Source organism: Oncorhynchus tshawytscha, linkage group LG07 (genome assembly GCF_018296145.1).
Source record: "Oncorhynchus tshawytscha isolate Ot180627B linkage group LG07, Otsh_v2.0, whole genome shotgun sequence".
Classification (NCBI taxonomy): domain Eukaryota; kingdom Metazoa; phylum Chordata; class Actinopteri; order Salmoniformes; family Salmonidae; genus Oncorhynchus; species Oncorhynchus tshawytscha.
In genome coordinates, this window is record NC_056435.1 from 22,427,246 (window position 1) to 22,451,985 (window position 24,740).

At 42.0% G+C, this 24,740-nt stretch overlaps 1 protein-coding gene across 1 annotated transcript in view; it reads right to left on the reverse strand.

The window, feature by feature from the left end:
• Window positions 1–5,343, reverse strand: part of LOC112254142 (kinesin heavy chain-like) — a 126,124-nt gene extending 120,781 nt beyond the window's left edge. Inside the window, exon 1 of the mRNA XM_042324177.1 lies at window positions 4,748–5,343. Coding sequence (XP_042180111.1) covers window positions 4,748–4,876 — 129 coding nt within the window. The 5' untranslated portion in view covers window positions 4,877–5,343. The remainder of the gene's footprint in view (window positions 1–4,747) is intronic.
• Window positions 5,344–24,740: the final 19,397 nt, after the last annotated feature.

Consider the following 24,740-nt stretch of genomic DNA (forward strand, 5'->3'; position numbering starts at 1 on the left):
TCAGAGTACACCCTCTGCATACTCCACTGTCCCCAGGCTGAGATGAGAATATTCTTGCCAGAGGAACAGCGGCCGGTTCCCACAGGCACCATTCAATTTACCCTGCTGCTGTATGCTGATGAAGAACTGGAGAAACACCAGTGACATGACTCATCAGCACATTAACCAAATTATTGACCTATGTGATTCCGTCAGGACTCACAATCTTTACTTTGCTAGTGGCATCATGGTCTTACCAACTGAGCCCGCACAGGACAATGGAGGTAGCAAGGCCAACAATGACAATGAAAATCCACCACAATTTTAAGACCATCAAAGCAACACTGTCGATTTTTGTTTTCACTAACCGCCTGATGGCTTTGCTGTGACACACACAACTGGTCCCGTGTGTCTCTGGTTTACTGTGATGTTACTAATCCTAAATTAATCTGACGGCTGTATCGTAGCCCTACTACTCTTTACTGACTGACACACACACAGTCTTTCTTTCTCTCTCTTTCTTACACACTCTCTCTCTCTCTCTCTCTCTCTCTCTCACACACACACACACACACACACACACACATTCACTCTCTATCTCTTTTCACTGACAGATTCCCTAGAAGAGGTCCATCCCAGTGTCTGAGACATGTGTGGAGGGAATAGGATACACACATGCATTTGTATGATACCCAACCAACAACACACATCCAGTGCAATAAGCTTCAGGAAGACCACAAGTGCTTTGGATAGCTTCCTGCAGGAGAAGCATGAGAGGAACAGAGTGGGTGTGTGGTACTTGGAATTCATTTGAAATTAAATTAAATAGACATTTTCCTGGATATTATCTTTCTGGTATTGTCAGCCTTTGGTTTACACAATGCTTACAGTACTGTGTATTTGTAGAATGGGTGGGGCTAAAAATGTATCTGTGTATACACAATGCATTTCAATTATTATTTGTTATTTTTTACAATGATACGTAATATAAACATATAGGCCTAATTATAATGGCTTGTTTTTTCTAGGGTAAATAATGCAAATTCTACCATTTGCATTTGTGCTGTGTGATCAAATTGTCCTCATTCAGCCTGTCTGTTTCACCATCCATTCATGAATGATGATGTAGGCCTACAGCACATTATAATAAGATAAGTTAGAAACTCAGTACACTATAAGATAAGATCTTCACATTACGATAAGATCTGCAACACGGTAAAATAAGGGGCGAAAGATAGTCTCAAGGTTAGAGCGTTGGGCCAGTAACCAACCCGTTGCTGGTTTGAATACTGGATCCAACAAATCTGTTGTTGTGCCCTTGAGCAAGACAGTTACAGTGTCAAGAAAAAGTATGTGAATCCTTCGGAAGTACCTGGATTTCTGCATATATTGGTCATAAAATTTGATCTGATCTTCATCTAGGTCACAACAATAGACAAACACAGTCTGCTTAAACTAATAACATAAACAATTATATGTTTTCATGTCTTTATTGAACACACCGTGTAAACATTCACAGTGCAGGGTGGGAAAAGTATGTAAACCCTTGGATTTAATAACTGGTTGACCCTCCTTTGGCAGCAATAACCTCAATCAACCGTTTTCTGTAGTTGCGGCTCAGACCTGCACAACGGTCAGGAGGAATTTTGGACCATTCCTCTTTACAAAACTGTTTCAGTTCAGCAGTATTCTTGGGATGTCTGGTGTGAACTGCTCTCGAGGTCATGCCACAGCATCTCAATCAGGTTGAGGTCAGGACTCTGACTGGGCCACTCCAGAAGGCGTATTTTCTGCTGTTGAAGCCATTCTGTTGTTGATTTACTTCTGTGTTTTGGGTGGTTGTCCTGTTGAATCACCCAACTTCTGTTGAGCTTCAATTGGCAGACAGCCTAACATTCTCCTGCAAAATGTCTTGATAACCTTGGGAATTAATTTTTCTGTCGATGTTAGCAAGCTGTTTAGGCCCTGAGGCAACAAAGCAGCCCCAAGCCATGATACTCCCTCCACCATACTTTACAGTTGTGATGAGGTTTTGATGTTGGTTTGCTGTGATATTTTTCTCCACACAGTGTTATGGTTTTTTTGGACAGCAGTGTTTTTTCCCGTGGTGTCTTCCCATGAACACCATTCTTGTTTAGTGTTTACATATTGTAGACTCGTCAACAGAGATGTTAACATGTTCCAGACATTTCTGTAAGTCTGTAGCTGACATTCTAGGATTCTTCTTAACCTCATTGAGCATTCTGCGCTGTGCTCTTGCAGTTATCTTTGTAAGACGGCCACTCCTAGGGAGAGTAGCAACAGTGCTACACTTTCTCTATTTATAGACAATTTGTCTTACCGTGGACCGATGAACATCAAGGCTTTTAGAGATACTTTTGTAACCCTTTCCAGCTTTATGCAAGTCAACAATTCATAGGTCTTCTGAGATCTCTTTTTTTCGAGGCATGATTCACATCAGGCAATGCTTCTTGTGAATAGAAAACTCTAATTTTGTAAATGTTTTTTATAGGGCAATGCAGCTCTAACCAACATCTCCAATCTTGTCTCATTGATTGGACTCCAGGTTTGCTGACTCCTGACTCCAATTAGCTTTTGGATAAGTCATTAGCCTAGGGGTTCACATACTTTTTCCAACCAACCAATAATTTGTGTTTTTAGTTTAAAGCACACTATGTTTGTCTATTGCTGTGACTTAGATTAAGATCAGATCAAATTTGATGACCAATTTATGCAGAAATTCCCAGATATTCCAAAGGGTTCATGTACTTTTTCTTGCCACTGTAACCCAAATTGTGGGTGTTTCAGGGGGAGTTGGGATATGCAAGAAACACAGTTGTGTGTAACAGGACAAACATTGGCCTCCCGAGGGCGCAGTGGTCTAAGGCACTGCATCGCAGTGCTAGCCAGAGAATTGTATGTTGATTTCTCTACAATAGGCTGCATCAAATGTTGTTTTAAAGAATTTGTCAGTACGTCCAACCGGCATCAAAACCGTAGTAACAACGCCAGACCAGGACCTCCACATCTGGCTCTTTCATCTGCGGGATCATCTGAGACCAGCCACCCGGACAGCTGATGAAACTGTGTGTTTGCACAACCAAAGAATTTCTGCACAAACTGTCAGGGAAGCTCATCTGCGTGCTCGTCGTCCTCACCAGGGTCTTGACCTGACTGCAGTTCAGCGTCGCAACTGACTTCAGTGGGCAAATGCTCACCTTTGATGGCCATTAGCATGCTCTTCATGGATGAATCACAGTTTCTTTTATTTTTCACTCCTTTAAAAAAAATCTAGCTCCAAAAGCAAAGCACAGTTTAAATATGATCAAAAATGTCTACATGTTATTAATGACATGGGACATACCAATCGATATCAGATCAATCCAGGCCTATTAGTCCAACCCCAGCCAGATGAGATATTGATGAAGTGATCTCTAAGTCAGTCTGATATAACGGTCTGATATTTATGGCCTGGGTTGCATCCCAAATGCACCTTATTCCCTTTTAAAGCTGCAATATGTAACTTTTTGGGTGACCCGACTAAATTCATATAGAAATGTGAGTTATAAATCTTACATTCTCATTGAAAGCAAATCTAATACGCAGTAGATATGTTCTATGTGCGCTATTTCTATGTTTCTCATGCTTAAACGTTGTCTTTTATTTTCGGGTTTTGTACACCAGCTTCACAGCTGAAAATACAATATTTTTGGTTATGGTACAATGATTATCAACACTATACTTGCCTGTTTTGTCGCATAAACTGAAATTAGGCAAACTACACAAATTTTAACAACCAGGAAATGGTGGAGCGATTTCTGCATAGTGCATCTTTAATGTACTACTTTTGTCCAGGGCCCATGGGACACTATATAATGAATAGAGTGCCATTTGGGACGGAGCCTTTGAAAATGTCAAGCCCATTGGATGTCCTTTCTGAAACTGATCACCACAGCCCTATAAAGACATGCTAAGTGATCTGTGTTATTTGAGATGACAGATCTATCCCACTGTGCAAAAACAGATTCAACCAACTTGTTTCCATGTCATTTCGACACAAAAAAATCTATGTGAGGACGCTGAAACAACATGGAAAACTGATTGACCTAAATCCAATGACATGGTGACATTTTTTGTTAATTTAACGTTGAATTCACGATAGTTGACAACTCAACCAATTGTAAATCAAAACTAGACATTCAACTGATGTCTGTGCCCAGTGGGCTATTGTCTCACGGGTCATGCAATGAGCTCTTTCCCAATAATCGATAGGTTAAGCCTTGTTGGCTGATCAGAAATTATACATACATACAGCCTATTATGGTACACTAGGGTCTACCACTACCTGAATGGTTTGAATCCATGCAATAGGTGAATTGACTATTATTCCGGAAAACTGATGCTGCAACATTAATTAATGAACTGCATTGTTTATCTGACTGAATGTAGGCTACAGCTATCAACTCTTGAAAGTGATGTAAGAACTTGATGATGGTGAGGACTGGAGGAGGATGATAATTATTGTCTGTATGGTTTCATCAAATCAGTTACTGGCAATACAACAAGGCTGAACTTCAGGGAAACTGTGTCCAGACTTGACCAATAGTCAGAGGGTATTAATGTTTGTAGTGTAATGGTTTGTAAAGACACTATGTAGGCCTAACCCCTGCGTCACCTTTTTGGATGATGCATCATCATCATAATCATCATCACTAAAATTAATGGCAACAAATCTGTCAAAGAAGAATGAGCAGAAATAACAACTTACCGCGATACTGACGGTGTCATCTCCTTGGAACAAGGGGATGAATTTGTCTCCACGGATAATTTCGGACTGATTCAGAGGACGGAAGCGACATAGCACCTTGATGTTACATTCTGCGCTAGCATCGGCCATTGTGAGAAAGGAATCTGATGTGCCTCCGAAAAGCAAAATATATATTTTTGAAACCAAGTTACTTTTTGCCTTAGACTATTTAATCTAACATAAATCCTATTGATGTCGACAATCTCTTCTTTTTTTTGCAATGGACAAACTGAGAGTTGGCAGGAATTAGAATGTTCTGCTTTTTGCTTAAGGCCAATTTCGATTTAAAACAAAATGGTTATGTACATCTCGGAGAGTTTGCTGGCTTCAAATAGCACACGAACAAATAAATATACTTGAATAGGCCAACATTTGTATAATAGTATGTCCATGCAGTCCGTTATAATTTAAATGTTAAGAGTATTCCAAGCGGCTCCGGCTCCAGACGGTCAGCTGTTGTAGTGAGAGAGATGCAGGAGAAGAGGTTATTGAAGCGTGCCTATACCGAACGCTTAGCATCAGCGACAGGTCTCGTCTTTAGCACCGGGCGTGGTCTGCACGGATCCAAGCCAACGTTATTAAAGTGGTAGCCTTACTCGCATCACTCTCATCAGCACCACTGACGATAGAGTGGTTGCCTGTCGGCCAAATCCGGTGTTATATTTTGTCTAACAGCTCCATCATGCGACCATTGCCCCATTTTTTTTTTACAATTAATTTGACATTTAATAGGCCTATATGTGATATTTAGAGTGCTTGAAAGAGATGGATATGCTATATATTTAAATCGACTTAGGCTATTTAGGCAACTTACATCTAGGCTAGTAGGCCTGGAATAGGCTATACTTAGCCTAACAAACGTTTTGATTCACAATATGTTGTACCTTATTCCAATTGTCCATTTCATAAAAACAGGCTTTTAGGATTACATTCCCGAATCCAGGGTTCTCCAAACCTATTTCGGGAGAGCTACCGTTCTGTGGGTTTTCACTCCAAACCGGTTGTAAAAAATTCTGTGTATCAACCAGCTAATTATTATAATCAAGTGCGCTAGATTAGGTTTGGAGCTCTCCAGGAACAGGGTTGGAGAGCCCTGGTTTATTAGGACCGTGGAAAAGTAGGTTTGAGTTTCGATATTCGCCAGACATTCAGGAATTCAAACTTCAATAGCTCGAGAATGTTTTGAGCTAAATACCTCAGGTTAGGCTCTTTGTGAAGGGAAAAAGGTGTACAACATTGCACAGGTCTTATTTTCCCGATTTCGACCCGAGTTTCATAATCACATAGCAATGGCGTAGCCTGTCTGACACAGTCAATGCAACTACTTAGGGACCGTCAACAAAGTGCATGATCACAATAGTCACATTTCAAGAGCTCTTTAACCACATGATTTAACAACCTCATTTCAATTGTCAATTATGCCTTACATAGAGAGGCATGTTGAGAACCCGTTGGTTTTTCTCATAAAATGCTCCCAATATGTTTATATATACACTGAGCAAAAATATAAACCCAACATTTAAAGTGTTGGTCCCATGTTTCATGAGCTGACCATCTCTATGTGAAGGAGAGGTGTCGCGCTGCACGAGGCAAATGGTGATTACACCAGATACTGTTTTTTTTATCCACGTCCCTACCTTTTTTTAAAGGTATCTGTGACCAACAGATATATATCTGTAATCCCAGTCATGCGAAATCAATAGATTACGGCTGTATGAATTCATTTCAATTGATAGGAACTATAAATCAGTAAAATCTTAGAAATTGTTGCATTTATATCTTTGTTCTGTGTGTGTGTGTGTGTGTGTATATGTATATGTGCCTTGCGAAAGTATTCGGCCCCCTTGAACTTTGCGACCTTTTGCCACATTTCAGGCTTCAAACATAAATATATAAAACTGTATTTTTTTGTGAAGAATCAACAACACGTGGGACACAATCATGAAGTGGAACGACATTTATTGGATATTTCAAACTTTTTTAACACATCAAAAACTGAAAAATTGGGCGTGCAAAATTATTCAGCCCCTTTACTTTCAGTGCAGCAAACTCTCTCCAGAAGTTCAGTGAGGATCTCTGAATGATCCAATGTTGACCTAAATGACTAATGATGATAAATACAATCCACCTGTGTGTAATCAAGTCTCCGTATAAATGCACCTGCACTGTGATAGTCTCAGAGGTCCGTTAAAAGCGCAGAGAGCATCATGAAGAACATGGAACACACCAGGCAGGTCCGAGACACTGTTGTGAAGAAGTTTAAAGCCGGATTTGGATACAAAAAGATTTCCCAAGCTTTAAACATCCCAAGGAGCACTGTGCAAGCGATAATATTGAAATGGAAGGAGTATCAGACCACTGCAAATCTACCAAGACCTGGCCGTCCCTCTAAACTTTCAGCTCATACAAGGAGAAGACTGATCAGAGATGCAGCCAAGAGGCCCATGATCACTCTGGATGAACTGCAGAGCTCTACAGCTGAGGTGGGAGACTCTGTCCATAGGACAACAATCAGTCATATATTGCACAAATCTGGCCTTTATGGAAGAGTGGCAAGAAGAAAGCCATTTCTTAAAGATATCCATAAAAAGTGTCGTTTAAAGTTTGCCACAAGCCACCTGGGAGACACACCAAACATGTGGAAGAAGGTGCTCTGGTCAGATGAAACCAAAATTGAACTTTTTGGCAATAATGCAAAATGTTATGTTTGGCGTAAAAGCAACACAGCCCATCACCCTGAACACACCATCCCCACTGTCAAACATGGTGGTGGCAGCATCATGGTTTGGGCCTGCTTTTCTTCAGCATGGACAGGGAAGATGGTTAAAATTGATGGGAAGATGGATGGAGCCAAATACAGGACCATTCTGGAAGAAAACCTGATGGAGTCTGCAAAAGACCTGAGACTGGGACGGAGATTTGTCTTCCAACAAGACAATGATCCAAAACATAAAGCAAAATCTACAATGGAATGGTTCAAAAATAAACATATCCAGGTGTTAGAATGGCCAAGTCAAAGTCCAGACCTGAATCCAATCGAGAATCTGTGGAAAGAACTGAAAACTTCTGTTCACAAATGCTCTCCATCCAACCTCACTGAGCTTGAGCTCGAGCTGTTTTGCATAGAGGAATGGGAAAATATTTCAGTCTCTCGATGTGCAAAACTGATAGAGACATACCCCAAGCGACTTACAGCTGTAATCGCAGCAAAAGGTTGCGCTACAAAGTATTAACTTAAGGGGGCTGAATAATTTTGCACGTCCAATTTTTCAGTTTTTGATTTGTTAAAAAAGTTTGAAATATCCAATAAATGTCGTTCCACTTCATGATTGTGTCCCACTTGTTGTTGATTCTTCACAAAAAAATACAGTTTTATACCTTTATGTTTGAAGCCTGAAATGTGGCAAAAGGTCGCAAAGTTCAAGGGGGCCGAATACTTTCGCAAGACACTGTATATATATATAGTACCTACACATTCAAGTATTTTTCTTTATTCTACTATTTTCTACATTGTAGAATAATAGTGAAGACATCAAGACTATGAAATAACACATATGGAATCATGTAACTACCCAAAAAAGTGTTAAACAAATCAAAAGATATTTTAGATTTTAGATTTTTCAAAGTAGTGTGGTGAAAATGCAATATTATTGACATACTATACTGTTTAATTAGACATACTATGCTGTTTTAACTTAAGATAATTGTTATATGTTCGTATTTTTACTGATACAGGCTTGTCATTTGACTTAGTCTTAAGTCTGGGCTTACAGAAAAGAGCTGTTTGGGGTGCGACAGCAGTAGGTGACATCCTGTTTTAACAATATACAGGAACTTAGATGTGTGGAAACATGCAGGAAGGAACAGACAATGGTGGAAACATCAGCTAACTTAATCTGCACAGACATGCTAAATCAGTTTTTACACACTGTCACGCCCTGGTCTAAGTATTTTGTGTTTATCTTCATGTATTGGGTCAGGCCAGGGTGTGGCATGGGGTTTTTGTATTGTGGTGTGTTTTGTCTTGGGGTTTTGGTGTATATGTATTGGGATTGTAGCTAGTGGGGTTATCTAGCAAAGTCTATGGCTGTCTGGAGTGGTTCTCAATCAGAGGCAGGTGTTTATCGTTGTCTCTGATTGGGAACCATATTTAGGCAGCCATATTCTTTGAGTTTGTCGTGGGTGATTGTCCTTAGTGTCCTCTCTGTTAGTTTGCACCAGATAGGCTGTTTCGGTTTCGTTTATTGTTTTTTTGTAAGTTCGTGTTTCTTTGTTGTATTAAACATGGATCGCAATCGACACGCTGCAGTTTGGTCCGACTCTCCTTCATCACCACTAGAAAACTGTTACACACACCATGTTCCGTCCCTGTTTCAATCCATCTGCTAAACTGCCACGTAGACAAAATAGGTTGTACTTTTTCTGTAAGAGGAGAGAGACAACTCTGTTCATTGGACTTTCCTAACGATGCACTCATTTAGTGGTTGTTATTGATAGTTTATTTTTCAAAATCCTATCAAATTGTTTTTTGAAAGAATCTACAGTCTCTCTTCCTATAGAATTATTCTGACAGTAGCCACCATTTGCCTTGATGACAGCATTGCACAATCTTGGCATTCTCTCAACCAGCTTCACCTGAAATAAGTTTCCAAAAGTCTTGAAGGAGTTCCCACATATGCTGAGCACTTGTTGGCTGCTTTTCCTTCACTCTGCAGTCCAACTCATCCCAAACCATCTCAATTGGGTTGAGGTCGGGTGATTGTGGAGGCCAGGTAATCTGATGCATCACTCATCACTCTCCTTGGTCAAATAGCCCTTACACAGCCCGGAGGTGTGTTTTTGGTCATTGTCCTGTTGAAAAACAAATGATAGTCCAACTAAGCACAGAACAGATGGGATGGTGTATTGATGCAGGATGCTGTGGTAGCCATGCTGGTTAAGTGTGCCTTGAATTCTAAATAAATCACAGTGTCACCAGCAAAGCACCCCCACACCATCACACCTCTTCCTCCATGCTTCACGGTGGGAAACACACATGCAGAGATCATCTGTTCACCTACTCTGTGTTTCACGAAGACATGGCAGTTGTAACCAAAAATCTCAAATTTGGACTCATCAGACCAAGGGACAGGTTTCTTGGCCCAAGCAAGTCTCTTATTCTTATTGGTGCCCTTTAGTAGTGGTTTCTTTGCAGCAATTTGACCATGAAGTACTGATTCACGCAGTCTCCTCTGAACAATTGATGTTGAGATGTGTCTGTTACTTGAACTCTGTGAACATTTATTTGGGCTGCAATTCCTGAAGCTGGTAACTCTAATGAACTTATTCTATGCAGCAGAGGTAACTCTGTTTTTTTTTCCTGTGGTGGTCCTCGTGATAGCTAGTTTCTTGATGGTTTTTGTGACTGCACATGAAGGAACTTTCAAAGTTCTTGAAATGTTCCGTATTGACTGACCTTCATGTTTTAAAGTAATGATGGACTGTCGTTTATCTTTGCTTTTTGAGCTGTTCTTGTCATAATATGGACTTGGTCTTTTACCAAATAAGGCTATCTTCTGTATACCACCCCTACTTTTTCACAACAACTGATTGGCTATAATGAATTGATTTTTTAAATTTTTTAATTTAACCTTTATGTAACAAAGTAGTTAAATAAGTAAAGACATTCCACAAATTAACTTTTAACAAATCAAATCAAATTTATTTATATAGCCCTTCGTACATCAGCTGATATCTCAAAGTGCTGTACAGAAACCCAGCCTAAAACCCCAAACAGCAAGCAATGCAGGTGTAGAAGCACGGTGGCTAGGAAAAACTCCCTAGAAAGGCCAAAACCTAGGAAGAAACCTAGAGAGGAACCAGGCTATGTGGGGTGGCCAGTCCTCTTCTGGCTGTGCCAGGTGGAGATTATAACAGAACATGGCCAAGATGTTCAAATGTTCATAAATGACCAGCATGGTCGAATAATAATAAGGCAGAACAGTTGAAACTGGAGCAGCAGCACAGTCAGGTGGAAGTTGAAACTGGAGCAGCAGCATGGCCAGGTGGACTGGGGACAGCAAGGAGTCATCATGTCAGGTAGTCCTGGGGCATGGTCCTAGGGCTCAGGTCAGTTGAAACTGGAACAGCAGCATGGCCAGGTGGACTGGGGACAGCAAGGAGTCATCATGTCAGGTAGTCCTGGGGCATGGTCCTAGGGCTCAGGTCCTCCGAGAGAGAGAAAGAAAGAGAGAAGGAGAGAATTAGAGAACGCACACTTAGATTCACACAGGACACCGAATAGGACAGGAGAAGTACTCCAGATATAACAAACTGACCCCAGCCCCCGACACATAAACTACTGCAGCATAAATACTGGAGGCTGAGACAGGAGGGGTCAGGAGACACTGTGGCCCCATCCGAGGACACCCCCGGACAGGGCCAAACAGGAAGGATATAACCCCACCCACTTTGCCAAAGCACAGCCCCCACACCACTAGAGGGATATCTTCAACCACCAACTTACCATCCTGAGACAAGGCTGAGTATAGCCCACAAAGATCTCCGCCACGGCACAACCCAAGGCCAAGGGGGGGGCGCCAACCCAGACAGGATGACCACAACAGTGAATCAACCCACTCAGGTGACGCACCCCCTCCAGGGACGGCATGAGAGAGCCCCAGCAAGCCAGTGACTCAGCCCCTGTAATAGGGTTAGAGGCAGAGAATCCCAGTGGAAAGAGGGGAACCGGCCAGGCAGAGACAGCAAGGGCGGTTCGTTGCTCCAGAGCCTTTCCGTTCACCTTCCCACTCCTGGGCCAGACTACACTCAATCATATGACCCACTGAAGAGATGAGTCTTCAGTAAAGACTTAAAGGTTGAGACCGAGTTTGCGTCTCTGACATGGGTAGGCAGACCGTTCCATAAAAATGGAGCTCTATAGGAGAAAGCCCTGCCTCCAGCTGTTTGCTTAGAAATTCTAGGGACAATTAGGAGGCCTGCGTCTTGTGACCGTAGCGTACGTGTAGGTATGTACGGCAGGACCAAATCAGAGAGATAGGTAGGAGCAAGCCCATGTAATGCTTTGTAGGTTAGCAGTAAAACCTTGAAATCAGCCCTTGCTTTGACAGGAAGCCAGTGTAGAGAGGCTAGCACTGGAGTAATATGATCAAATTTTTTGGTTCTAGTCAGGATTCTAGCAGCCGTATTTAGCACTAACTGAAGTTTATTTAGTGCTTTATCCGGGTAGCCGGAAAATAGAGCATTGCAGTAGTCTAACCTAGAAGTGACAAAAGCAAGGCACACCTGTTCATTTAAATGCATTCCAGGTGACTACCTCATGAAGCTGGTTGAGAAAATGCCAACCTGTGCAAATCTGTCATCAAGGCAAAGGGTGGCTACATTGAAGAATACTTTTTTGGTTACTACGTGATTTCACATGTTTTATTTCATAGTTTTGATGTCTTCACTATTATTCTACAATGTAGAAAATAGTAAAAATAAAGAAAAACCCTTGAATGATTAGGTGTGTCCAAACTTTTGACTGTATATTGTTTTATCCATTTTGAATTTAGGCTGTAACAACAAAATATGGAATAATTTAAAGGGTATGAATACTTTCTGAAGCCACTGAATCTGCTTTAGTTTTCGAGATGATCAATCCCTGTCGAGGGAGGGGCTGCTTTAAAAAAAAAAGATGTGTATATTTATTTATTCTGAACACAATTTCTCCCAAACGTTTTCAAAATATTGACTTTATTGTTCGCTAGCTGGACAGGCAAACACGAGTAATGAACTATGAAACTAACAAAACTTGTGTACTATCACTCTGCTGATCACGTTTACCAATCTCATTATCCATACCTAAGGTAGTATGTAGACTTTTGTATTTATTTGTAATCTAACTATTCAGTTATAGAAATGTGATACCTTCAATGTAAGCTTTAGAATGACCCCGAACTTAGAACACAGCAACCTAGTAATGTAGCTAGGTTGCTAGTTAGCTAGTTACAATAAGTAGATCTGTTGCTAGAAGATAGCTTTATCACTGGTTAGCATGTCATTCCAGGACAAGTAGCGTTTCAGTTTATTCCAAGTAATAATTTACGACTACACAAATCTATAGGACAAGTATTGTAAAACTTATACAGTCATCAAGGCAGGACTTATTTCATTCACACTGAAACATAACAAATGCATTTATCCCTGTCAATAGTTGGAGTAGGATGATTTCAGAGCACCCTGCTTCAGACTGCCATGATGTTAATTTTCTAGCTCACAAACTACAATCCTTTGCTGTGATTATTTATTGCATTAATTCTTGTCTCTCACTTTTGTCTCACATTATCTATTCAGCTCCTGTGTCCTTATTTTTTAAATTGTATTTAACCTTTATTTATCTGATCATGTCGTGGAAAATCGGTTCAAATATGACACTTGCAAGAACTTGTGAAATCAAATAGGCTTTTAATACAAAGTATAGCAAGCCGGAGTGGTCCGCGGAACACACACCGCTTCCCAGAGCCCCGGCTCCTGTATTTATACACATATAGCATATGGGTCCAACCCATATGCAGATAAACATACTTCCCCTAATTCTTCTGCCTACCATTACCTTTTTAGTTCAGGCTTCCTGCTTGTTCACACCCAATAACGCCCATTCTGCTTTTCGTCAGATTATAATGGTGGCAAGACCCTTGCTTTGTCCTAAAAATAATATACATTCCTCTATTCTATAGGCTTGCTTTGTCCCTGCACTTAGCTTAATGCGTTCTTTTGTATGTGTGTTCTTATCTAGGATCAGCAGACTATGTGTCTCCTCTGTTTTTAGTGTGTCCAGCTGTACTAAAAATACTATACTGTCCTCTATTCTATAGGCCTATGCTTTGGCCCTGCACTTAGCTTAATGCGTTCTTTTGTATGTGTGTTCTTATCTAGGATCAGCAGACTGTGTGTCTCCTCTATCTTTAGTGTGTTCAGTTGTCCTAGGCGCCTATGTGTCGCCTTCTCTTCGTGTGGTCTGTTTTTAATGTTCAGCTGTCCTATACTCTCATGGCCTTACTCTGGCCTCCTGTCCTATACAATAGACAATGCATTTTACCAGAATGGCAAATGCACTCTAAGTGTATCTTTCTCTTGTGTTACATTATTATGTTCCTCCCTATATGTACATCTTTCTCCCACAATCACAGAGATCAACCTAGCATGGGATGATTCATTCACCAGGGAGTGACATGTAATAGGCTTTGCCATATGTATTTGCTAATATGCATATAGAGCTGTCATTTTTTAAACTTCCATACAAGTATACATGACACCTTTTCTATCTACATGCCTTTATCTGAGTTTCTATGCAAATTATATGATTGAATGTTTCTTTAAGCCTGCAGCTAGTTACTTGAAATGAGACAATCATGTCAAAACCTGATTCAAAATTGAATTCACTGACAGATGGCTAATGAAACACTAGCTTCCAAAGCAGGCAGACAGTTACAGTATTAGCTGGCTAGGCTGGTCAACTGTAACATTGTCTAGCTTTCAATTCAATTGGCTAAATGGTAATTGTCATATAAAAAAATTCTCAATGAACACTGAACAAAAATATAAACTCAACATGCTACAATTTCATAGATTTTTCTGAGTTACAGTTCATATGAGGAAGTCAGTCAATTTAAATAAATTGAAGTACCTCACCACTCCAGGTGATTGTAACACTTTCCCATTATTGCTTGTGCCAATCATGTTTTTCTTTTAACGTCTTTTGCCTCAACGATTCAACTTTGTCACACGAGAAGAACAAGCCAGTACAATAAATTACATCTTCCAATAACATAAGAAATGTAGCTATTATCAAGGCTGATCTTGTATTTTTTTTTAAATATGTAATTTCACAATAAAAAGCCAACACGGGGCCTCCCGGGTGGTGCAGTGGTCTAGGGCACTGCATCGCAGTGCTAGCTGTGCCACCAGAGACTCTGGGTTCGAGCCTAGGCTCTGTCGCAGCCGGCCGCGACCTGGAGGTCTATGGGGCGATGCACAATTGGCCTAGCATCGTCCGGGTTAGGGAGTGGTTGGCCGGTAGGGATATCCTTGTCTCATCGCGCACTAGTGACTCCTGTGGCGGTCCGGGCAGAGTGCACGCTAGCCAGGTGCTTTCTCCGACATATTGGTGCGGCTGGCTTCTGGGTTGGATGCACGCTGTGTTAAGAAGCAGTGCGGCTTGATTGGGTTGTGTTTCGGAGGAATCATGGCTTTTGACCTTTGTCTCTCCCGTGCCCGTACGGGAGTTGTAGCGATGAGACAAGATAGTGAAAACTAACAATTGGATACCACGAAATTGGGGAGAAAAGGGGGTCATATTAATTAATAAAAAAATAAAAAATAAAAAAAGCCAACACAACAAGCATACCAGAAATACAGTACTTTTGGGTTTTCCTATAAAATCAATGATCTGGATAAAAGCGTTAACATTTAGAACTTCAACACAACATTATTGAAAAACGTGAAATCTAAATGAAACAACCATTCCCTCAAAGCTTTTTGTTACGAATCCCTTTTGGCTCGACAGTCTAGGGGGGATGGTAATGAGACCCGTAACATAACTCATGCAAATTATAATTGTGACAAAGTAAAAGTGTGAACGAAATAACCACGATAACTGAAATTATACTGTTAAACTCAGGTTTTATTGTAAAACACACGGTAATGGGGGGAGCAGGAAAAGGGGCTGAGCTGGACCCAAGGAAAGAAACAATAAGCATCCAAAACACCCCTAAGCTAGACTAGCCTATTTTAACAACAGCTAACTAACCAAAAATACAGTGGGTGGTCCGCCCAGTTCTAACTAGTGTTTTTAACAAAGTCTACCTACGGGTAGTGTATGCCCATGGGCGACTTGTCTTGGTTTCCCCTTTTCCCACCAGCAATCAAACACAAACACCATAACCAAAACAATACTCACAGGAGATGACAAAGTGATTTGGAGGTGCTCAAACAAAAGAGAGGTTAAGACACAAAGAGAGAGTGAAACACAGAGATCTACATACATGGCATTTACAGGGAGATTGAGCTCTAGAGCAAACAACTGATGGGGTTTTGAAACCAAGGGAAAGGAACTGTGATAGGGTAGGAAACAGGAGGAGGTGCGTCTTCTGATTGATTGTTGACTGATTGGGGAGTGATGATGTTCACCTGTGAGGGGAGAAGGAGAGAAAAGAAACACACACAGGATACACACACAGGATACTTGTATCCGTAACACTCCCACCCTTAAAAGAGCAACCCTAGGGGGGGATTGCAACCACAGTATTAATGAATACTCACAACAACAACAAAGCAACAACCTTGCAAAACATACAACAATTATTACACACGAGACAAAGCATCTGCCAACACATTATCTGAACCCTTTTTGTGTGACGGATCTCCAAATGATAATTTTCTACAATCAGCGCCCAACGCATAAGGCGCTGGTTCTGGTTGTACATTCAGTGGAGAAAAACTAAGGGGTTATGGTCAGTATACACAATCACGGGTAGGGCACCGGAACCAATGTATACTTCAAAGTATTGCAGAGCCAACAACAAAGCAAGAGCTTCTTGTTCTATTGTCGCATAGTTTGTTTGACATTTATTAAATTTACGTGAAAAATAACAAACGGGATGATCCACTCCACTCTTGTCCTGCTGCAGTAGAACAGCACCAGCACCTCTGGCACTAGCATCTACCTCAAGTTTGAACGACTGTTCAAAATCTGGAGCAGCAAGTACAGGTGTACTACATAAGAGTGCTTTCGCTGATTCAAAAGCTCTCTTACAATCAGGGGACCACACAAATGATCTAGCCGGACTAAGCAAAATCGGTTAATGGAGCAACAACCGCAGATACATTTTTACAGAAGCTACGGTAGTAGCCAACCATCCCTAAAAAGCAGCGTAGCTCTCATCTGGTGGTAGGTGCAGGGAATGCAGTTATAGCCAAGACCTTGGCATCAACAGGGCGCACCTGTCCATGGCCAACCTCTTTACCGAGATAGGTAACAGTAGCCTTCCCAAACTCGCACTTTGCCAAGTTCAGGGTTAGAGAAGCAGCTGCCAACCGTTCACATACTACCCTTAGCGAGTCAACATGATCTGACCACTCAGACGAATAAATCACTAGGTCATCAAGGTATGCACTACAATTAGGAACGCCAGCTAATACGGAGTTAACCAGTCGTTGGAAGGTGGCTGGTGCATTTCGCATCCCAAAAGCCATGACTGAGTACTGTAGGAAGTTGTCTGGGGTCACAAAGGCAGAAATCTCAGAAGCACGTGAAGTTAACGGAACCTGCCAGTAACCTTTTAAGAGGTCTAACTTAGTTACATACTTAGCAGCACCAATAGTGTCGATACAGTCGTCCAGTCGGGGTAACGGGAACGAATCTGGCATTGTGACAGAATTTACCTTTCTATAATCCGTACATAACCTGGACGTACCATCAGGTTTAGGAACCAAAATGCAAGGAGAACTCCAAGGGCTGGAACTTGGCGTAGCCAGGTCATTCTCCAACAAATATTTCACCTCATCCCTCATTATCTTCCTCTTGGAAGCGTTGATACGATATGGGTGTTGCTTGATAGGTGTAGCATTTCCAACATTAATGTCATGTTCCAACACATTTGTGCGAGTAGGAACGTCATTAAAGAGACATGGAAAACTGTGTAGTAGCCTCACAATATCATTAGCCTGTCCATCCGTTAAATGAACCAGACCTGACTGGATAGACAGCAGCATTTCTGAGTTGGGCAATCTAACACACTGCTGTTGAGTGTTGCGCAACTCCAATCCATCAACATAATCAATATGACAGTCCACTATGATAGCAGTAGTAGCAGAGGAGACAGCAGTACCTTCCTCAGTTCAAAAACAATCTAACTGTGTGATGGGTCGGGTGTGATAAGCTTTCAACATGTTAATGTGACACACACGAGATTGGCGTTGTCTATCAGGAGTTTGAAGCACATAGTCAGTTTCACTTATTTTCTTTTCAATCAAATAAGGACCAGAGAAACGAGCTGACAGTGAAGATCCTGGAACAGGTAATAACACCAGTACTTGGTCACCTGGCTGTATTGGACGAGAAACAGCCTCTTTATCATAGTGTCTTTTCATGCTCCTCTGTGAGGAAGACAGAGCTTCCTTTGCGAGAGAACAAGCTTGGTGTAGGCGCTCACGAAAGCGACTAACGTAGTCCAACACATTCTCGTCTCCTGTACACAACTCTTGGGAAAAGAACTGTTCTTTAAGGACTTTCATTGGTCCTCTCACTGTATGACCAAACACTAGTTCAGCCGGGCTGAAACCTAGGGACTCCTGCACAGTTTCACGAGCAGCAAACAAAACTAGAGGAACTCCCTCATCCCAATCTTTCGCAGATTCCAAACAATATTTACGTAGCATAGACTTCAGTGTCTGATGCCGTCTTTCAAGCGCACCCTGAGACTCTGGGTGATAGGCGCTTGACACACGGTGCGTAATTGACAAGGATTTTAACACCTGCTTGAAGAGCTTGGATAGGAAATTGGTACCTTGATCGCTTTGTACCACCTTAGGTAACCCAAATGTCGTGAAGAATTTTATTAAGGCTTTACTCACTACCGGGGCTGTAATCCTTCGCAGAGGAATGGCCTCGGGGTATCTTGTAGCCATACACATAATCGTTAACAAAAACTGGTTACCCGATTTTGTCTTCGGCAACGGTCTGACACAATCAACCACCACATGCTCGAATGGTTCACCTATGACAGGTATGGGACAAAGAGGAGCGGGAGGAATAACCTGATTTGGTTTTCCTGTTATCTGACATGTGTGGCATGTCCGACAAAACTGAGCCACATCTTGTTTTAAACCCGGCCAAAAGAAATGTCGAAGGATCCGATCATAAGTTTTTGTGATTCCTAAATGACCAGACCACTGGTGATCATGAGCAAGGGATAACACATTTTGTCGAAAGGCTGTAGGAATCACTATTTGGTAAACAGCATTCCAATCTCCATCCGCGACAACATGGGATTTCCATTTACGCATGAGGAGATTACCATCAATGAAGTAAGCCACGTTCTTCTTCTTCACATCTTCCAATGAGACAACACTAGAAAAACATTTAGCAAGCTTGTTGTCAACCTTTTGGTTAGCAATCAGCTGCTCACGAGTGACTGGTAACTGTATTGCCTCAGCAATAAGTTCAATGTTCTTTGATTGTTTCCTGGGCTGTTTGTCAGAGGTGATCAGCTTCTCAGAGGTATCACACAATCCATCCTCTTGATCATCCTCTTTGAACAGAACAGTGTTTGACAAATCTATCACGTCACCCTCTTGTCGTGACTGAGCACAAGTGACAGCACAAGCGGGAGACACGTGTGGATAACTCTGTGCCAACTCATTCGAGAGAGACTGGTCACTTTTATCCAATACTTCCAATACGGGTACTACCTTTCCTCCGGCAATATCGTTACCCATTATAAAGGTCACACCTTTCACTGGCAACATAGGACGTACCCCCACTCTGAATATTCCACTGATTAACTCAGAGTGTACTTTCACAAAGTGCAATGGCACTGGGACAAAACCCATTTCAATACCCTGCACTAACACACTGGAACCACAGTATGTATCGTCAGATAAGGGCAACACATCAGACAATATAAACGACTGCGCCGCACCAGTATCTCGAAGGATTTTAACCGGTCGCTGAGACGCTTCGTCATTCGTTAGGGACACAAACCCCTCAAATGAATGGTTCATAACTGCGGTCGGGGACTGAGACTTTCAAACTGCAGTTACCCTGAGGCACCTGTTTTGTTGCAGACCCTACAACCGTACGAATTAGAGCAACACCTGTTGGCGGCTTGGCACGAAGAGGCATCCCTTGTTTGCGTTTTAGCAGGAAACAATCATTAATCATATGTCCCACTTTATGACAATAGAAACAGGGACGCTCATTCTTCTGGCGTGCTTGATATACTACTGCTGGTCGACTAGGGCTAAAAGTAGGAAACTCAGTGTCTCTACTCTCAGTTTGAGCCGAAAACACACTCTTGTGCGTCAACACAAACTCGTCTGCCAACACAGACGCTTCTGCCAGGGAGGATACTTTCTGTTCGTTTAGGTAAACTACAATGCGTTCGGGTAAGCAATTTTTAAACTCTTCCAACAAGATTAACTCCCGGAGAGAGTTGAAATCAGTTACCTTACTAGCAGCATGCCATTTATCAAACAGATTTCCCTTGTCTCTAGCAAATTCCACATAAGTCTTACTAGAAGCCTTTCTATGAGACCTAAATCTGTCGGTATGCCTCAGGCACAAGCTCATAGGCACGAAGAACAGTAGCTTTGACCACTTCATAATACAAACTGTCCTCCAGAGGTAGCACTGACAAAACCTCTTGGGCTTTACCAGTTAATTTACACTGAAGTAATAGGCACCATACCTCTTCAGGCCATTTCAATGCTACGGCTATACGCTCAAATACACAAAAATAGGAGTCAACCTCTGACTCTCTGAACAAAGGTACTAAGGCAATCTGCCTACTAATGTCAAACGTGTTTGAGGACACAGCAGGTGAGGACGGCTCACAAACAGGCACAGTAGGACCGGAGGCTAGCCTCGCTGTCTCTGCCTCCAGTTCCATCTGGCGCATTTTAAACGTCATCTGCCGCTGTTCTCGTTCTCGTTCTTTTTCTGCCTCAATTTTACACATCTCCAAATCTAAATGCCGCTGTTCTCGTTCTGCCTCAATTTTACACATCTCCAACTGGAGAGTCTCTCGCCTAATTTGGGCTCTCTTCCGCCTCCAGTTGTAACTGTGCTATACGGACATCCCTCCTGGCATCACCATTTGACAGTGGGGAGAGTGGATGAAAACGGGACAATGTGGCTGGTGTTTTAGCCTCGCCCTCATTATCAGACACCAATGGGCTTACAGGAGCAGCAACATCCCCTTCAGGGGTAGTAGGCTCAGGCAGCGGTAACACAAGCACCTGCTCTTCCAACAATACATTTAACACCAGCTCTTTAACCTCCGACTTAACTACATTCTGTGGAATCGATACTGAATAATGGTCAGCCAAGGTCATTAAATCAACTCTACGACATTTATCAAAAACCTCCCACGAAGGGTTATCCAAAAAGGATTTCAAATCAAAAAAGTAGCCATCTTAAACTACTTCACAAGAGCCAAAGAAAATAGCAAACACTAATGCTACTTCAGCTATGACGCTCAACACTGAACTATACCACTACAACAATCTACATGAGCGGCATGGGTGTCAGTTATGACAGAACCCGGACGAGCCTCCACTTATGTTACGAATCCCTTTTGGCCCGACAGTCTAGGGGGGATGGTAATGAGACCCGTAACATAACTCATGCAAATTATAATTGTGACAAAGTAAAAGTGTGAACGAAATAACCACGATAACTGAAATTATACCGTCAAACTCAGGGTTTATTGTAAAACACACGGTAATGGGGGGAGCAGGAAAAGGGGCTGAGCTGGACCTAAGGAAAGAAACAATAAGCATCCAAAACACCCCTAAGCTAGACTAGCCTATTTTAACAACAGCTAACTAACTAACCAAAAATACAGTGGGTGGTCCGCCCAGTTCTAACTAGTGTTTTTAACAAAGTCTACCTACGGGTAGTGTATGCCCATGGGCGACTTGTCTTGGTTTCCACTTTTCCCACCAGCAATCAAACACAAACACCATAACCAAAAACAATACTCACAGGAGATGACAAAGTGATTTGGAGGTGCTCAAACAAAAGAGAGGTTAAGACACAAAGAGAGAGTGAAACACAGAGATCTACATACATGGCATTTACAGGGAGATTGAGCTCTAGAGCAAACAACTGATGGGGTTTTTAAACCAAGGGAAAGGAACTGTGATAGGGTAGGAAACAGGAGGAGGTGTGTCTTCTGATTGATGATTGATTGTTGACTGATTGGGGAGTGATGATGTTCACCTGTGAGGGGAGAAGGAGAGAAAAGAAACACACACAGGATACACACACAGGATACTTGTATCCGTAACACTGTTTTTTAGAAAAATGACATTAAATACACACACATACTCACATAAACACACTTTCGGTAGGTGTGAAGACGGCTGTGATATATTTTCCTATTTAAAGGGGCATTACACCAACATTTTAATTATTATAAATGATATTCACCCCAACAAAAATGTACTTAAAAAGACATTGACCAAAATGATGGCTTAGTTTTTTTCCACAGTGTAAGAGGTGCGTGACTGGCTGCAGAAAAGTCAGGCGCAGGAGAGCAGTACTGGGTAATAACCGGAGCAGTTTAATAAACAAACCAACGGCGCCCAGAACAACAAAAATATGGGTACAAAATAACCCGTCACGAACCAGTCAGAGTGCACAAGCACTTACAACAAACAATTTCACACACAGACAATGGGGGAACAGAGGGTAAAATACACAACAAGGAATGAGGGAATGTAAACCAGGTGTATGGGAAAACAAGACAAAACAAATGGAAAATTAAAAGTGGATCAGTGATGGCTAGAAGACCGGTGACGTCAACCGCCGAACGCCGCCCGAACAAGGAGAGGAACCGGGCTGAAGTCGTTACACACAGACAGTATTTTCATCACATTAAACCCCCACCTACGCCGGGGCGCAGAGAAGTTGACTGGGTTCCCAGTGCCGCGCGAGGATACTGGGCGATACTCAAGCCGCTTATAACAATGTTAGACCATTTTGGGAAGTCCCGGTTCACCGGACACCCCCAGTCCCCTTCGGTAGCGGCCTCTCCACCCGCCCATAGGTGAGTCATGCAACCGTGGCTAATGGGGAAAGGGGATGGAGCCAGTCGGGCACATCCCAGGCAAAGGGGGGAAAGCGGGGAAGCGGGCTAGGACCGATGACACCCGCGCCGGGAGAAGAGAGAGGCGGGAGGCGTGAGCCCCTACCCTACCCAACCCGCAGCAAACAATCAGAATTAGATGTTTTTGGCCGGGTGGCAATTGACCCCAAAAGACTAGAATTTATAAAAACGAGTACTTTCTCTGTCCTTACTATGTTAATTCCCTGATTTTGGCAACGATTTAGGCTGTGTGTAGCAGTTATGGTTTGGCTTGGAAAGGTTTTTTCGCAAGGTCACATACTATACAGCTGATGTGTTGTGCATTGAAATCCACAAGTGAAGGGAAATGTGAGAGTAGGAGAGCGCATAGACGTGAGAAGGAATACAATGTGGCTGTTATGAAAGTGATCTGTGTTTACTTGTGATCAGGGGTGTATTCAAACTGCCAATTCTGTTGAAAAGTGTTCCTTAAACGGAAGCAAACGGAATGAAACGGGGATAAACATACCTGAATTTGTTTTATAGAAACTCTCGTTTGCAACTGTTGATTACACCCTAGATCAGTGAGATGTAAGCAAGAGTGTGCAAGGCGGTATTGAATGTGTCACTACCTGTCCATGTGTTACTTCCTGTCACCTCCAATTTTTCTCTCGAAATGTGTGCACCTGCGTTGTAAACTTTCATTCCTAGGCTAGGTTCTAGCAACCTCATGATGGGTATAGGGAAAATTTGAGTATCGTGTGGTAGCCTAAACCTATTGATGTTACATTGAACTGGATGAATGGAATATGAATGACAGTCATCCAATGTGCTGTAATAGAACGGCACTGACCACCACTGGTGGAGACACATACTGTAGGCTACAATATGAGGAGGAGATTATAGTCCTAAAATGCTTTCCAGTTTAATTGACTCACCCAATAATGCGCTGCTAACTCACGGGTGATTGCCGATGCGTTCGGGGTAAAAGCCTTACTTTATAAAACAGTTTGGAAGTTTATCAAATATTTTGGTAGCCTACAGCAGAAATATTAGAGTCTTCTGTTCTCTTTACAGCAGGAGCTACTTGCTTTCCAATCGGTGTTTTCCAGGGATTGTATTTGAAATATTGAGAAAGGCCTGTTTTGTCTGCATGCTGCGCATCCCCGACTGTAGGCTATGCCTTGTTATTGGCACACACACAATCCACTGATAGGCTATTTTTAAAAATAATCTATTTATCCTCTGAGGCTAAATGATATGCCTTCTCATGGTATAGTAGGCTATTCTGAATTATTTCATAACATTTTTTAACAGACATCAGTCATTCTTTAAATTTGGCAAATGTATTTTAATTCATCAGGGGTACTGCAGCTCCTCCAGAACCCTTCAACTGGCTATGATTCTATATGGAAATAAATGATGAAGTGCAACGTTCGAGAGATGAGTCGCAGGCTCATGTCTATCAAAGCTGTTTTTAACTGTTTTTAACACGCAATTTCATTTAGATTTTTTTTCACAATGAATGGCCTTATAAAGTAACATTTTACTCCAGCAGCAATCAGCAGAGGAGCTGCAAGAGAAATTATGCTCAAAATAGACTCTGTATGCTGTGCGGGTGTGATAGTTGTGTGGGATAAATAAAATACATGATGACTAACAAAAATACACACTTGGCCAATATGGTCATGTATTTTCATCAACTGGTATTTCTAGCAATGAATAAAAAGCAACTGCCGTCTAACGGAAACCCTGCTCTTTTCACATGTGAAGCTGGGATACACTACATGACCAGAGGTATGTGGACACCTGCTTGTCAAACATGCTGAAACAGGAAAGGGTCTTCCCAAACTGTTGCTACAAGCACAGAATCGTCTAGAATGTCATTGTACTGTATGCTGTAGCGTTAAGATTTCCCTTCACTTGAACTAGATGGCATAGCCTGAACCATGAAAAACAGCCCCAGACCATTATTCCTCCTCCACCAAACTTTATGGTTGGCACTATGCATTAGGGCAAGTAACATTCTCCTGGCATCCGACAAACCCAGATTTGTCCGTCGGACTCCCGAGAATGTGTTTTCACTGCCCCAGATTCCAATGGCGGCGAGCTTTACACAAAAC